A 14,112-nucleotide genomic window follows, 5' to 3' on the forward strand; every position below is an offset into this window, starting at 1 on the left:
GCAAGAAATGAGAGTTCACTGGATGGGGTCAAAGGTCAGAGCTGTAAATCAGCTTTTAATTGTTGCACAAAGAAGATCATTATTTACCGTGTCAAGAGACTCGTGATGCTTCTTCATTGTCATCATTATTCCTCCATTCAACCCAGGATCACCTTTGTAACTCGAGCGTTTGCCTTTGGGACATGTTTCCCATCTAAAGGGCTTGATATCGATCAGCAACCGCCTGCATTGTTGCGTGAGGATGACACTCAATAGTTTGTCCATCGAGTTGAGTTTCAGGGTTTGCCAGCTCATATTCACATTGTGGCCCTGGCTAATGCACGTGACAGGAATGGCCGTGATTAAAAGCGAGCTGACATTGTCGCAGTCCATATTTGGAACCATACATCCACTTAAAGGACAACCGCCGCCTCCTGACAAGTTGTGTCCATAATTTGTAAAATCACTTCAAATGATTTCTACTGAGCGTATTTTACAACAATTCCACGGCATATAGCTATATTTTACGTTTTAAGAATCGCACTGAATATTCAGGAAGTCTTGTTTTTGAGTTGGTGACGATACCTACCATGTCGTCACGTCTGGAACGCCCCTGACCCAGAAAGCGCGTGACACCACGAACACGGCGGCGGGACCTTCTGAAACTGCGAAATTGGTGATTCGCATTTGACTAAAAATATCATCCTGCGTGTTTTGGGTATTTTAGATGCTATAAAAAATTTTCTGATGTCAGTTGGGAAACACAAAAGTGATGTCGGTTGTCCTTTAAAGGTAGATTTGAGTCTCCTCCTTCGGATCAAGCCCAGGGACAAATTTGTCAATACTGCATTAACGCCATTGGCATTCATAATAAATGCATACCTCCGTACTCGCAATACGCTGGGAAATATGCTAATTGATTCCTGCGTTGAGGCAAACATGAATTGCAAGAGGCACCCTCATTACTGGGAGACAGAAAAATCCATTTCTGGATGTGAATTTCCCTCAAGATCAGCCACACTTGTTGGGTGATTCGTCATGTGGATGACATTTTTTCCAAACCCATCCCAACTCCCTCACTATTCCCGCCAATAACCTTGGAGTTTATGTACATTAACCTTTCGGCAGCAGACCGCTAGCTCTCAGCTTACTTGTCCAACCAAATATACATATATTCATATCCATTAGTAAAAGGGTCGGGAACCTTTTTGACTCAGAGAGCCATAAAAGTAAAATATTTAGAAATGTTTTTCAGTGAGAGCCACACACGCAGCACGCACACACGTGATTTCAACAAAAATAACTTTGTGGTAATACCCACAATTAATATGAATAGTTTTCATATGCGAAGTTACTGCCAACTAGCCTGCACACTGCTCTTTAGCTTGCATGCTTGCTTTCTGCTGTCTCTCACAGAAGTACATAGATCAGGGGTGTCAAAATCCGGCCGCCATCCTACATTTTTTCCAAGTCTCCCTGTTGCATTGCACCTGATTCAAGGGAACAGGCTCAATGGGCACACCTGATTCTAATGATCAGATCATCAGCAAGCGCTATGGAAGTCTGACATGAGTCTGACATGTAGGACGGCGTCCCTTGAGGACCAGAGTTTGACACCCCTGATATTGATGCTAACGTTAGCATGGAGCTTGTCAAAGTTCTTCTGATATTAAACTGTTTCATTCATGGTTTATTGCAAGTTAGAATCACGGCAGAACCTTTTCTCTCGACAAAAGCGAATACTTCAGTTCATTCAACCTGAAGTGTACGATACTCTTCTTTATTTTATTTTATTTCTTTTTACTCATCAGGCTTATTTAAAAGGGGGCATTTACCTGTTTTGACATCAACGGCCACCTAGGTCAGTATCATCCAATCAAAATTGCTCTTTGAACATAAACAGCCACCTTCGGTCAGTATCATCCAATCAAAATTGCGCTTTCCGCCAACTGCCGCCCAAATAGGAAATGAACAGCGAAAAAGTGAGAATATGTATTTAGTTTTATCGGCGAGCCAGATGCCATCATCAAAACAGGCATATACGGCTCGCGAGCCATAGGAAATATTACACAGCAACTACCTGGCTGAAATATAATTTTTTTAGCATTGGAATCGTCAAGTTTGTCAATTAGTTAGCTATCTTGCTCGCTCACTTCCCTGTTCATTCACAATTTCATTTGTCAGCTAACAAGTTGGTGACTTTGATAGCCAATGTACTCATTTTGTCCCGCGTTCCCGCGAGATCGATGACGCAAGAGATTCTGACTCATTACAATGATGTCAATGCAGCAGTCTGTCCCAGCATTGAACAGAAGGATTAAAAAATGCACAAATTATTTGTTTAATTCCCCATCCAGCTATAATTAAAAACAATACATAAATAAAAAAACAACAACAAAGGAGCAACTTCATCTATTATTAGGACATCTGGGCAAAAGCTGAGTTTACGACTCTTCCCTCCAATAAAATGGAAATCTTCAGGGCTGTATTCAAAGTTGCATTAGTCAGATCATCACGTGTGTTTCTTATTGCGTTACAGCTGGAACGATCCAAACAAGACGACAGAGACGGCGACGAGGCTGCTAATCAACAAAATGTAAGTAGCTGCTGTCGTCTTCCTTTTGCTTCACTTGCGTGACACATCATTCCCATCCTCTCTGCGTTCGTCAGTCACACACGTATGTGTGAGCCGTTGTGTGAAGGATTATGGTTTGGGGGCTAAGCACATCAATCTGTAGTGTTTGTAAGGCACGGAAAATTAAGTAGGACACCAATCACAAACATTATTCCTTGTTTTTTGTTTTTTTATGCCTGTCACAGCTCCCATCCACACAGTTTGATCATGTTTCTACCGAGTTGACTTTCTGTATGTGTGTGTGTGTGTCACTCCAGTCAAAGCGCCTTGTTCGCCTCATTCCTCGCCATTCTTCCCTCCGCGTATGATGTGTTTACTCCACTTATACGCATGCTGATTTTCGCTGTCGTCTCCCACAATTTGTTTTGCAACATGCCTACTGGTTGTTTATTCACCTACCAAGCTAATATGATGTTGGTGAAGACAAACAATGTGTTTTTTTTCACAATTTAAAATGGTTGCTGGGAATCTCAATAAGACCTGTGACATGTTCAGGTCAAAGTTAGAGTCCTGCAAGAGTCCTGCATTCATTTTAAAATTATTTTTTCCCCCCTAAATTGTTACTTAAAATGTTAATTTTTTGCATTCCAAAATGGTTAATTATAATTGCGTCAGTTAGAAACATATTTTTTTAAATGAGTGTCTACCATTTTAATGAAATTAATTCGTTTTATTTTGGTTTTTTAATTCATTATTTTCCATTTGCAAATTTCCGCATTATGGGACGATTAAAGGCTTTCTGATTCTAATTTACATTTTTTATTCAATAAAATTATTTGTGAATTATAATTATACAAATTAACATTTGTACCGTAACTGTTAGAACTCTGCAGAGAAGATACCATTAATTCTTAAATAATGTATTTTCCGGTGTATTCAAACGATGACGCTGCGCCTTATACGCAGGTGCACCTTATATGTGAAGTAATCTTGAGCCACAACAGGTCCCGCAACTACTGTCAGCAGCCACCAACTTATTTTTTCTTAATAGAAGAAGTACTGTAGTTCGTAACCCCAGCCTTGACTGTAGCACCTTATAATGTGGTGTGCCTTATATTTGGAAACTTTTATCTATTTATATATTGTATTTGGAAAACATTTTTCATTCATTGAAGTTGCGCCTTATAGTCCAATGCGCATTATATATGGAAAGAGTTTGAAAATACACTATTCATTGGGGGTACACCTTATACACCGGTGCATCTTATGTAATGGAAAATACAGTAATTGAATATTATAATCACGCAAATAATTCCGAATTATCAAATATGTTACTTTTATTGCATTATAATCATGTATTTCAGTTTATAATAGGTTAATAGAAGTCCTGCAAATATGTAAATAAAACAATCAAATTAAAAATTTTGCAATTTTGTATTTATATTAAATAATTGGTTACCGAATTACAGACGCTCCCCAAACATTTGAGTTACGAACAACGGTACATACGAACATTTTTGTAGTAACTTGTGTAGTATTCTCCTCAGTTGTACATGTACATATCTTTATAGAACATATATTATATTAAATGTTTATTTTTCTGTACAAACCAATACAGGTTACTTATACAAGCCTTAAACATAGTTATATAAACTGTAAACATACTTATATAAACCTTAAACATACATTCCATACAAAATATAGCACTGACGACACTGACAATTCACCTTCCGAACAAATTCACCATTCGCAACGTTGCTCTTTCGTAAGTTGGGGAGCATCTGTATATCCACCCATCCATTTTTTAATTGTCTTAATGTGCTGCAGCCTTCCGACAGTAGGCGGGGTACACTCTGAACTAGATGGCCACCAATTGCAGGGCACACAGGGACTATTCTCGCTCACACATAGATACAGAATCACACCGGAACACGTCTTTTGGATAAAGTGAAAATTGACTAAATGCATCATTTGTGTTTTCATTCATGGATGCAGCACTTCGTGTATCCTTTTGAACAAAGAGCATGCACCCCCTGCACATGTAGCAGTGTGCAGGTAGTATTAATGTTGTCAATTAGTACCCCTGTCACATTGAGAATAAAAATCATAATTGCTCACTCCTTGGCACATTTCTTTTTAAATCGAGTTGGTTGTTGAATTTTAGTTAGTTAATAGTAAGTAAATTATGTAACTAATCCCTGTTAACGTGTGGATTTTTCTATGCTGTCTGTTTGTGTGGAAAGGAAAGTGCACCGTTATCTTGCAGTCAAGAAAGGGAAGGTCCTACAGAGAGGAGATCCCCAAGTCCCGTCCACTCAGAGAGAGAAGCCCTGCTCGTCGGTAAGACCCAAGAGAAATTTGTTTAACAAGTTCGTGACAAATCTACTTTAGAATTTGGCAACTCATCAACGAGCCGTCATGAAAACACTTTTTCAGTGGCAGTGTACAATGAAAAGTTAGTTCCATGTAGTCTAATATCTACTATCTATTTATTGTATTTAGTGATTTCATGCATTCATTTATAGTTCTGATTGCTTCATCCTCGTGAGGCTCGCACGAGGTACTGGAACCTATCCCAGCTGTATTCGGACACACCATGAACTATTCGCTCTCACACTTCGGGATAATTTTGAGTGCTCAATGGGCCTGCCATGCGTGTTTTGGCAATGTGGAAGGAAACCGGAGGACCCGAAGAACATTCACGTGGGCCCGGGGAGAACATGCTCGACTACCAGGCCGCCCTATTTATTGATTGATGTATTTATTTTAAAAAAATTACGAACACAAAACCTGTTTACGACCTCTTTCAGGGATCATCTCCACATTCCTGCACGTACATCCATTTGGAGCCAGCATCGAGTACATCTGCTCCTACCTGCAGCGCCTTGACACCAAGGTAACTCCACATCATCCAGATGCAATCCAGTTGGGATGCTGACATGTACAAAGGCAGCATAACATGAGTACAGAAAGTGCTGATGTTTTCCCACTCATTTGAAAATCAGTCAGATCTTCACATGTAGCTAATTAAAAAAGGTATGAAATGAATTGTAACAAAAAAATGTGTATCCAAGGCGTTATCAAATTGGTAATACAGGGTGATTTGTAATCAGTGTGGTAAATATGACAAATGGAAGAGAGAAAGCGAACGAGGGAGTCGTATCAAGTGATAAGAAAGAAGTTTTTCAACAAGCATGTTTAATATAAAGGCCATAAGACCATCTTCAAGCAGCATGTTGTTCCTGTGACTACAATTGCATATATTACCGTATTTCCCTATATACAAGGTGCACCCCAAAGCCTTGATTTTCTTCAAAAGATGACCCTGCACCTTATACTCAGGTGCGCCTTATATGTGAGTAATATTGAGCCACAAAAGGTCTCGCAACTACTGTCAGCAGCCACTGACTCAATTTCCTCAGTGTGTAGAAGAAATCATGCGTAATCCCAGCCTTTCCTGTAGCGCCTTATAATGTGGTGTGCCTTTTATTTGGAAAACTTTTATCTATTTATATATTATATTTGGAAAAGATCTTTCATTCCTTGAAGATGAGCCTTATATATGGAAAAAGTTTGAAAATACACCATTCATTGGGGATGCACCTTATACTCCGGTGCACCTTATACACCGGAAAATAAAAAAAAATTGAAAATTAAATACACTTGTACCTTAGCTTACTTACTTAATTGGTTCCCAGACAGAGTGTGTAAGGCGAAAAGTGTATATCCCAAAAAATAATTTACCATAGGAAACCATTAAAATGAGAATAATCCGTTCCCAGGTCTCCATAAAATATAATTTCCAACTAAATAAGCCTTAAAACTACAAACAATATATGTTATTCTATGTATAATAAATGTGCTATTGTATTGTAATGAAAGAAATACACTGCAGTATATAATAAATATACTTTTTTTTACCTTTGTGATGGTCGGTGATGGCTTGATGGAACGGGGTGGCAAGGCGGAGAGCAATGCTGTTTGAGTCACATTCCCTAAGTACTGTAATTAAAGAAATTAACTGTACTGTATAATAAATTATTTTATTTACCTTTGTGATGGTCATTGATGGCTTGATGGAATGGGGTTCAGACTTCTCTTCCTGTGTTATGAAAGTCCGGTTAGGCATCTTTTTCCAAAAAAGGCCGGTCTCATCTGCATTAAATACTTGCTGAGGAACGTAGCCTTCTTCTTTCGCCCCATTTCGAGGAATGATCCCTTGTATCAATAAGCGACGAACTTCCAGGTTGCCGCATGACGATATCAGAGTGAATTTGCCGTGCTTTCTCACATATAATTGCTTTATTCACGCTGTTGCCGGCTAGCTGCTTTTCGTTAATCCAAATTAACTGAAGTTTTTCAACCTCTTCTATTGCCCGAGACCGTTGCTTTGACAGCACGGAAACACCTTTAGCAACACTAGCATCCTTAATGGGTTCTTTGTTGCGAAGGATGGTAGCAATGGTGGACTTAGCATATCGGTACTGGGCTGTTAAATCAGACAAACGCATACCTCGTTCGTGTTTTTCCATGATCTCCTTCTTCTCTTCGACTGTAATTTTGTTTTGTGTCTTCTTCGGCTGAACACGAGCCTGTGGTGGGGTCTTTTTCGGTCCCATAACAGCAAAAGTATCTGTAAAAAAATCTGTGAAAACGATCGACGTGTGCACTCAGAGAAAGGGGGTGTGGAAAGGTAGGCCGGCTGGGGCGCTGTTCGGTCGTGTGTTTTGGTGTTCTTCCGCCAAAGATTACTCCGACAGCCGTGGTGGGGCGGCGCTCCATGTGTATCCCGAAAAGTAGTGCGTATGCCAAGGCTTAATTTTCATAAATTTAACGTTCGTAAACCGAAAAATGTGTAAGGCAAGGTGTTCGTAAACCAAAGCTCTACTGTATTATTATGACTCAATAATCTGATATATTTTACTTTTATTGCTTTGTAATAATGTATTTTGTTTTATAATAAATTAATGGAAGTCCTGCAAATATCGAAATAATACAATCAAATAAAAAAGTGTGCAATTTTGTATTTGTATTAAATAATTGGTTACCGAATTGTGTCCAAACATCCATTTCCTAATTCTCTTATTGTGCTGCAAATATATTGTCATATATTTGGCAAACATTGTTCATTTAGTGAAGGTGCACCTTATAGTCCGGTGCGCCTTATATATGGAAAAACCTTGAAAATACACCATTCATTGGCGGTGCGCCTTATACTCCGGTGTGCCTTATACTCCGGAATATACGGTAGTCAGAAATTAACAATCCACAATAGCCAATGAAACAATGATAAATTGCATGTTAATGAGTTTTACCGCCACCTACAGGACTGGATGAAACCATTCTTGTCATGTTTTGGCTACAATGATATTGTCTCAAGGTGAAAATGACTTGCTCACAAAGCCAAAGGGATATTGATCCCTTTAAGAAAGCAAATGCCCAACACGGTTTCCCTATTCAGTGAGACGGTCATTAGGAAATGTCTTATAATTGTATCCAGGTTGTTTGTGTAAAATAGTCGATGGTTCAGCCCCCATTCGCCATCTGTGAATAGAGGTTGACAAAGCAAAACTTCAAGAGAAACTTCTTCAGACAGTTTGTCTCCACTTCCCAAACTGAAATGTCATTGGGACGTGCGTCTTGCTTGATCTAGGCGGCTGGCCCATTTCCCCTGATGCCGGAACACATTAAAAGCACGTCCATCGCTGGCCCAGGGGCCGCTAGCCAAATAGCAGCATCAATCCTACAGACGCTCCCCGTTCTTTTCATTCACGTTGCATCTGCCCGAGTGCTCTACTTGTGGCGTTTAAGACATGCTATTACTGCACGCTGCAGAATGGCCCATTCTTGATTTTCATTGTTTTACGGCCAGTTTCGTTCTACATTGATACCTCAGATCACAAACGGAATTGGTTCCCAGAAAGTGTGTGTAAGGCGAAAGGTTCGTCTGCCTAACATTTATTTCCCATAAGAAACCATTAAAATGAGAATAATACATTACCATGTCCCCATAAAACATAATTTTCTCCTAAATAAGCCTTAAAACTACACAAAATGTACCTTATTTTATGTATAATAAATGTGCAATTGTATTGTAATTAAAGAAAGAAACTGTATGGTATAATAAATTCATTTTATTTACCTTTGTGATGGTCGTTGATGTACTTGCCTTTTGATGATATCAGAGTAAAGTTGCCGTGCTTTCTCGGCGATAATAACCTCATTCATACTGTCCCGTGCTAGCGGCCTTACACAACACAGAAACACCCTTAGCCACACACACACGCACCCTTAATAGCTTCCTTGTTCTTACGGATGTTAGCAATGGTCGACTTAGCATACTGGTACTGAGACGCTAAGTCACACAAACGCACACCTTGCTTGTCTTTTTCGATGATCTCCTTCTTCTGCTCGATCGTAATTTTATTTTGTGTCTACTTCGGCTTAACACTAGCCTGTGGTGGGGTCTTTTTCGGTCCCATAATAGCAAAAGTACTCTACTTGATAACAAACCATGACTGCACTCAAAGAAAGGGGGTGGCGAAAACTAGTTCGCTAGCCACCGTGGCGCTGTGTGGTTTGGTTCATCCCCCGAAAACTAGTTCGTCAGCCAAGACTATATGCTCGCGAATTTAATGTTTGTGAGGCGAAACGTTTGTGAGCTGAAGCATTTGGATGCGGAAGTATCACTGTACTTTGACCCTCTGAAAACAAGACGCACGGTGGTGCTTTGACTTGCGAATTTGATTCATTCTTGGACGCTGCTAGTAATTTAAAGGGCAACCGACGTCACTTTTTTGTTTTTTAACTGACATCAGAAAAACGTTTTATAGCATCTAAAATACCCAAAACACACAGTACGATATTTTTATTCAAATGCAAAACACCAATAGAAATGACTTAAAGTGTCCAAAATCTGCAAAAAAATTGAGCTGCGAATTGCGCATTTTCAGAAAGTCCCGCCCCCAGTTCGTGACGTCACGCCAAGACGTCTTGCATTGCTGGAAAATCAAAACAATGGCTTCAGATTCAGAGAATATGCTTTCTTGTTACACATCCAGTTATGAATATGATTCAAATCGTTCTGAACAGGAAAGCATACATGTTTGCATTCGATTAAAGAATTTATTCCGTGCCATTTTGAGGCAACATTGGGGGGAAATGTCTCACCCAAAAAGAGGCAGAAAATGGCCACTGAGCTGTTGTGAGGAATGAATCAGCCCGTTTCCACAGGCTGATGAATTCCTTACATGGAGCTTGGACGCCCTCTTCTGGCTCTTTCTGGTGCAACACGAGGTTTTCAGACCAAACAAGCATTGACGTGATGGAAGGACTGCTTGCTACAATGTGTCCTTTTTTTTTTCGTTCAGGGGCGTTCCTTCAGTGACGTCACATCCGGACTCGTCACCAACTCAAAAACAAGATTTCCGGAATATTCAGCATGAGTCTTAAAACGTAAAATATAGCTACATGCGGTGGAATTTTTGTAAAATACGCTCAGTAGAAGTCATTTGAAGCCATTTTACAAATTATGGACACAACTTGTCCGGAGACGTCGGTTGTCCTTTAAAGGAAGTGTTCTGTTCGGTGTATTTTGGAGTGGGTTTGCAAAACAACATAGCATTGCTTAGCATGTATTCTGAAATGAAACCAAAAAAACACATTTTTTTTACTCACTTCTGATTTTGATTGCCTTCTTTTGACTTTGTAGATCAACCCAACCGAGGTGGAAGCACTCCTCTCCCGACTACCCTGCACCTTCAAGCAGGAGCTGACGGGCGTAGGCGCCAGTCTAGAGAAACGTTGGAACTTCTGCGGATTCCAAGGCATCAAGAGCACGTAAGGGTGCGCTCGTGGGGGGGAGTGCCGAAACCCTCCACAGCCGTTGATACGCCAGGAATGTTTACTTGACATTGGGAGTCACAACTGAGGAGTCACTGGATTCACACACAAGGGCGGCCCAAGTTGGTTGGGCGACAAAGCTTTCTGAGCCTTTTTGGCGGGTGCGAGCAAGACTACACAGGTATTACCTGCCATATCATCAGGGTCAAACTCTGCAAAACCTCCAAAACCCTCACGGCATCCACCCTGCCTTTTTTTATATTGTCCCTCATGGTTTGTAATATAGATTATGAAAAAAAAAAGAAGAACAACAAAAGCAATCATATATGTCTTCATCTTCTGTAAAGGCTGTGAAGAGTTGTGTTGAACTGTTGTTATATGCTGTACAGGCTTGGATTGTATTTTTGATGATAAAAAGGGAATTTTAATATGATCCTGTTTTGGTGTGTTTTTTGTTTCAATTTTCATGGTTTCGACTTTGTTTTTTGGGTTTTTTATTTTTTTAGGTTTTTGTTTTTCATTTTAATGGCAGATTTATGGCATGCAGTGGTCAGAATTAAAGGGGACGAATTTCACTTCAACACTCACATTAAAGGACAACCGACACCGTTTTTTTGTTTCCTAACTGAAATCAGAAAAACGTTTTATAGCATCTAAAATACCCAAAACCCGCTGGCTGATATTTTAGTTAAATGCAAAACAACAATAAAATGACTCAGTGTCCCAAAACTGCTTCAAAATGACCTCGGAAATGGCGAGTTTCAGAAGGTCCCGCCCCCTTGTTCGTGACGTCACGCCAGGATACTCCAGACACAAAACAATGGCTTCAGAGAGTTCACATTCAGACAAGACGCTTCCTTGTCACTCATCCAGTTATGAATATGATTCAAATAGTTCTGAAGAGGAAAGCATAAATGTTTGCAATCGATTAAAGAAGTCCTTGCGTATCAATTCGAGCTGTCTGCACTCCAATGTAGCGCCCAGAAAATGCAGAAGATGGCGCACAAGCTCCATGGGAAATGGGCTGATTTGTCTGCTGAGAATTCTGTCCACTTTTATGGTGTTACCGCAATGGGTAGTGTTGGTGCGATACAGCGATTCACCATTGCGTTATGTGTTTTTCCTTCTAATTTCGCCATCAACCCGATGTTTTCAGATCAAACAAAGTACCCAAAATGCATTGTGTCGCTTTCTCGGTCAGGGGCGTTCCTGATGTGACGTCACGTCAGGCATCGTCATCAACTCGAAAACAAGACTTGAATATTCATCGCCAGTCTTAAAGCGTAAAATATAGCTATATGCGGTGGAATCTTTGTAAAATGCACTCAGTAAAAGCCATTTGAAGTGATTTTACAAATTATGGACACAACTTTTCTGGAGGTGTCGGTTGTCCTTTAAATGCTAATAGCAATACCCTATTATGAGCACAATGCAGCAGAAAATCTAAATATGTGAAAAAAAATATGTTTAAAAAATATATATATATATTTTAATGCTAATAATTTTACACAAGAATAATATCTATTTTACATTAAATATCTTTTTTTTTTAGATGGTTACTGTGAATGAATGGGCGGCCCGGTAGTTGAATGCTGAGCACGCTGGCTTCACAGTGTAGAGATGGTGAGTTCAAGACCAGGTCCGGCCTCTCTGTGTGGGATTTGCATGTTCTCCCTGGGCCCACGTGGGTTTTCTGCGGGTCCTCCGGTTTCATCCCACATTCCAAAAACATGCATGGCAGGCTGATTGAACTCTCTAAATTATCCCTAGGCGTGATTGTGAGCACGGATGGTTGTTCGTTCGTCTCTGTATACCCACGATTGGCTGTTTCAGTGTTCCCCGCCTACTGCCCGAAGACGGCTGGGATGGGCCTCAGAACTCCCCACTGAAGATAAAACGGTCTGGAAGATGGAGGGATGAATGGATATTGTGAATGACTAAATGTCGTTTCTATCAGTTTATTAGCATTACATTATGATTTCACATGCAGTGTGGCAACGTCTAGACGAGAGACTCCACGCCTTTTTGTTACAGCTGCCGCCTCCTTATGATAAAAGCAGAACACTAATGATGTCTTCTGAATTGCAATGAAAGTCCACAAAGTTTTTTTTTTGTCAGGCTGTTGGTATGCACAAAAGCAATGCATCTGCCATCGCAGCAAATGGACTAATTAAAATTCCCCGGAACACCGCTCTCTCCGGCCATTGATGTTTATTCATTTAGAGGCATTTAAAGGCGTGAAGCTGTAAACAGTGCTCTCCAATGTCACAACGAAGGGCGCCCATGTGCTGTTTCTCCCATTTACAAACACCCCTATCTCCATGTTGAAGAAGACTAATTGGCTGCGTGGGGTTCCTTTGAGTGATTTTGTGATACGGGAGATAGCCTTAATTACCTTCTTGTCTCGTGCTGCTTCCTGACGGCCTCCTCATCTACTTCATTATGACCGTCTCCCTTCGGTGAGCACATAATAGGACGCCACCTATGCCTGGTGACATGACGCCAAAAATACCAACAATAAACACGACGGCGTGCAAATGACACTTGGGTTAGGTCGAGATCCTGTAAAGCTGCCTAAAAATGAATCCAACTGTGTCTCCAGTACAGAATCCAATGAATTGGACTGCAATTGTGTGCGCTTGGGCTCAGTGGCACAGCATCCTGCAACATCCAGTGTAACAAAAAAAAATCGATTTTCACCACGGCGAGGCAAGAAAATGATGGAACTGTGTTAGGGTTTTTAGTTTGTTGTAATTTTAATCTAAATTTATCCAGAAAAAAAATCTGAAAAATATGTTTAACTTGTATCGATGAAAAGGTCGCTGACGACGTCAGAGACCTTCAAAGAACCTTCACAGATGACGGCTGAAGAAACCTTTTGGACCACTCCTGTACGACTGAGAGCTTACATAGATGTTTAACTTGTATCTATTTTATCAACATTTCAAATGGAAATGTGTGAAAATGATACACGCTATCGACAGAAAAAGAAACTGGGGAGCTCCTCTATTTTGGATTTCAATCGTGAAGATGCAGCCCAGTGGAAACTATCGTATCAAGAGCAAAGGTGCACCAAACAGGTCAGCTAAAGCATGTGTGTTTATTTTTGTCATCATTTCCAAGTATCGATTCCGAGTAGTGTTTGTTTTGATCATTTCCAAGTAGAGATGTGTTGAGTGGGAGCTATAACACAATGTGAGAGGGTTGTATTCATCATTGTGGATTCGGTCCACAGAAAAAAAGCAAATGGTTCGTTGGTGGCTCGAGATCTCCTCCTATAGAATATAGTTTGAACTACACCGTTACAGCGTTTTCCGTTTTTCTTCCACCTCGCGCTGCACCCCGGGGTGTTGTACGCTGACTGGACAGTAAGGCCACATCTTTATCCAATCATCTTTGGTGGGGAAATATTTTAGAATAATCTCTTTTACACAACACAAAATAAATTCTTATGTAGTTCTTTGCCCATTTACTGACATGCACATTTCCATGCAAAATGGAAAATAGCACAATGTATTGTTTTCTCCTTTATGCAAAAGCATTCGGCAACCCGGTTTTCATATATTTGAGTGGTTTCAATTCACAGTTAGCACGAGAGTTAGCATGTGGAGGTTTAACAAAGTCTCCCTGCCTGTGCGTCATGTTAGATGACAACAAATGATTGGACAATCTATATTTTTATTTCAAGCTATTCTTATTATAGCTTATAGCTTATT

The 14,112-nt window shown here is 40.2% G+C and overlaps 1 protein-coding gene and 1 long non-coding RNA gene across 8 annotated transcripts in view; one reads left to right on the forward strand and one right to left on the reverse strand.

Annotated features, from left to right (window-relative positions):
• Positions 1-10,829, forward strand: part of enox2 (ecto-NOX disulfide-thiol exchanger 2) — a 174,502-nt gene extending 163,673 nt beyond the window's left edge. For all 7 annotated transcript variants that reach the window (XM_089021824.1, XM_089021850.1, XM_089021814.1 and 4 more), the window contains 4 exons: positions 2,519-2,575; positions 4,798-4,894; positions 5,365-5,450; positions 10,266-10,829. In XM_089021824.1, coding sequence (XP_088877950.1) covers positions 2,519-2,575; positions 4,798-4,894; positions 5,365-5,450; positions 10,266-10,397 — 372 coding nt within the window. In that variant the 3' untranslated portion in view covers positions 10,398-10,829. The remainder of the gene's footprint in view (positions 1-2,518; positions 2,576-4,797; positions 4,895-5,364; positions 5,451-10,265) is intronic.
• On the reverse strand, positions 5,356-10,259 carry LOC148901279 (uncharacterized). Its single transcript, XR_016118438.1, has 3 exons — positions 6,606-10,259; positions 6,476-6,531; positions 5,356-5,488 (listed from the first exon to the last, which is right to left on the reverse strand). It is a non-coding gene; the product is annotated as an uncharacterized LOC148901279 (long non-coding RNA).
• Positions 10,830-14,112: the final 3,283 nt, after the last annotated feature.

The sequence above is a fragment of the Hippocampus bargibanti genome, linkage group LG02 (genome assembly GCF_051943395.1).
Source record: "Hippocampus bargibanti isolate YZ-2025 linkage group LG02, ASM5194339v1, whole genome shotgun sequence".
In the NCBI taxonomy this organism is placed as follows: domain Eukaryota; kingdom Metazoa; phylum Chordata; class Actinopteri; order Syngnathiformes; family Syngnathidae; genus Hippocampus; species Hippocampus bargibanti.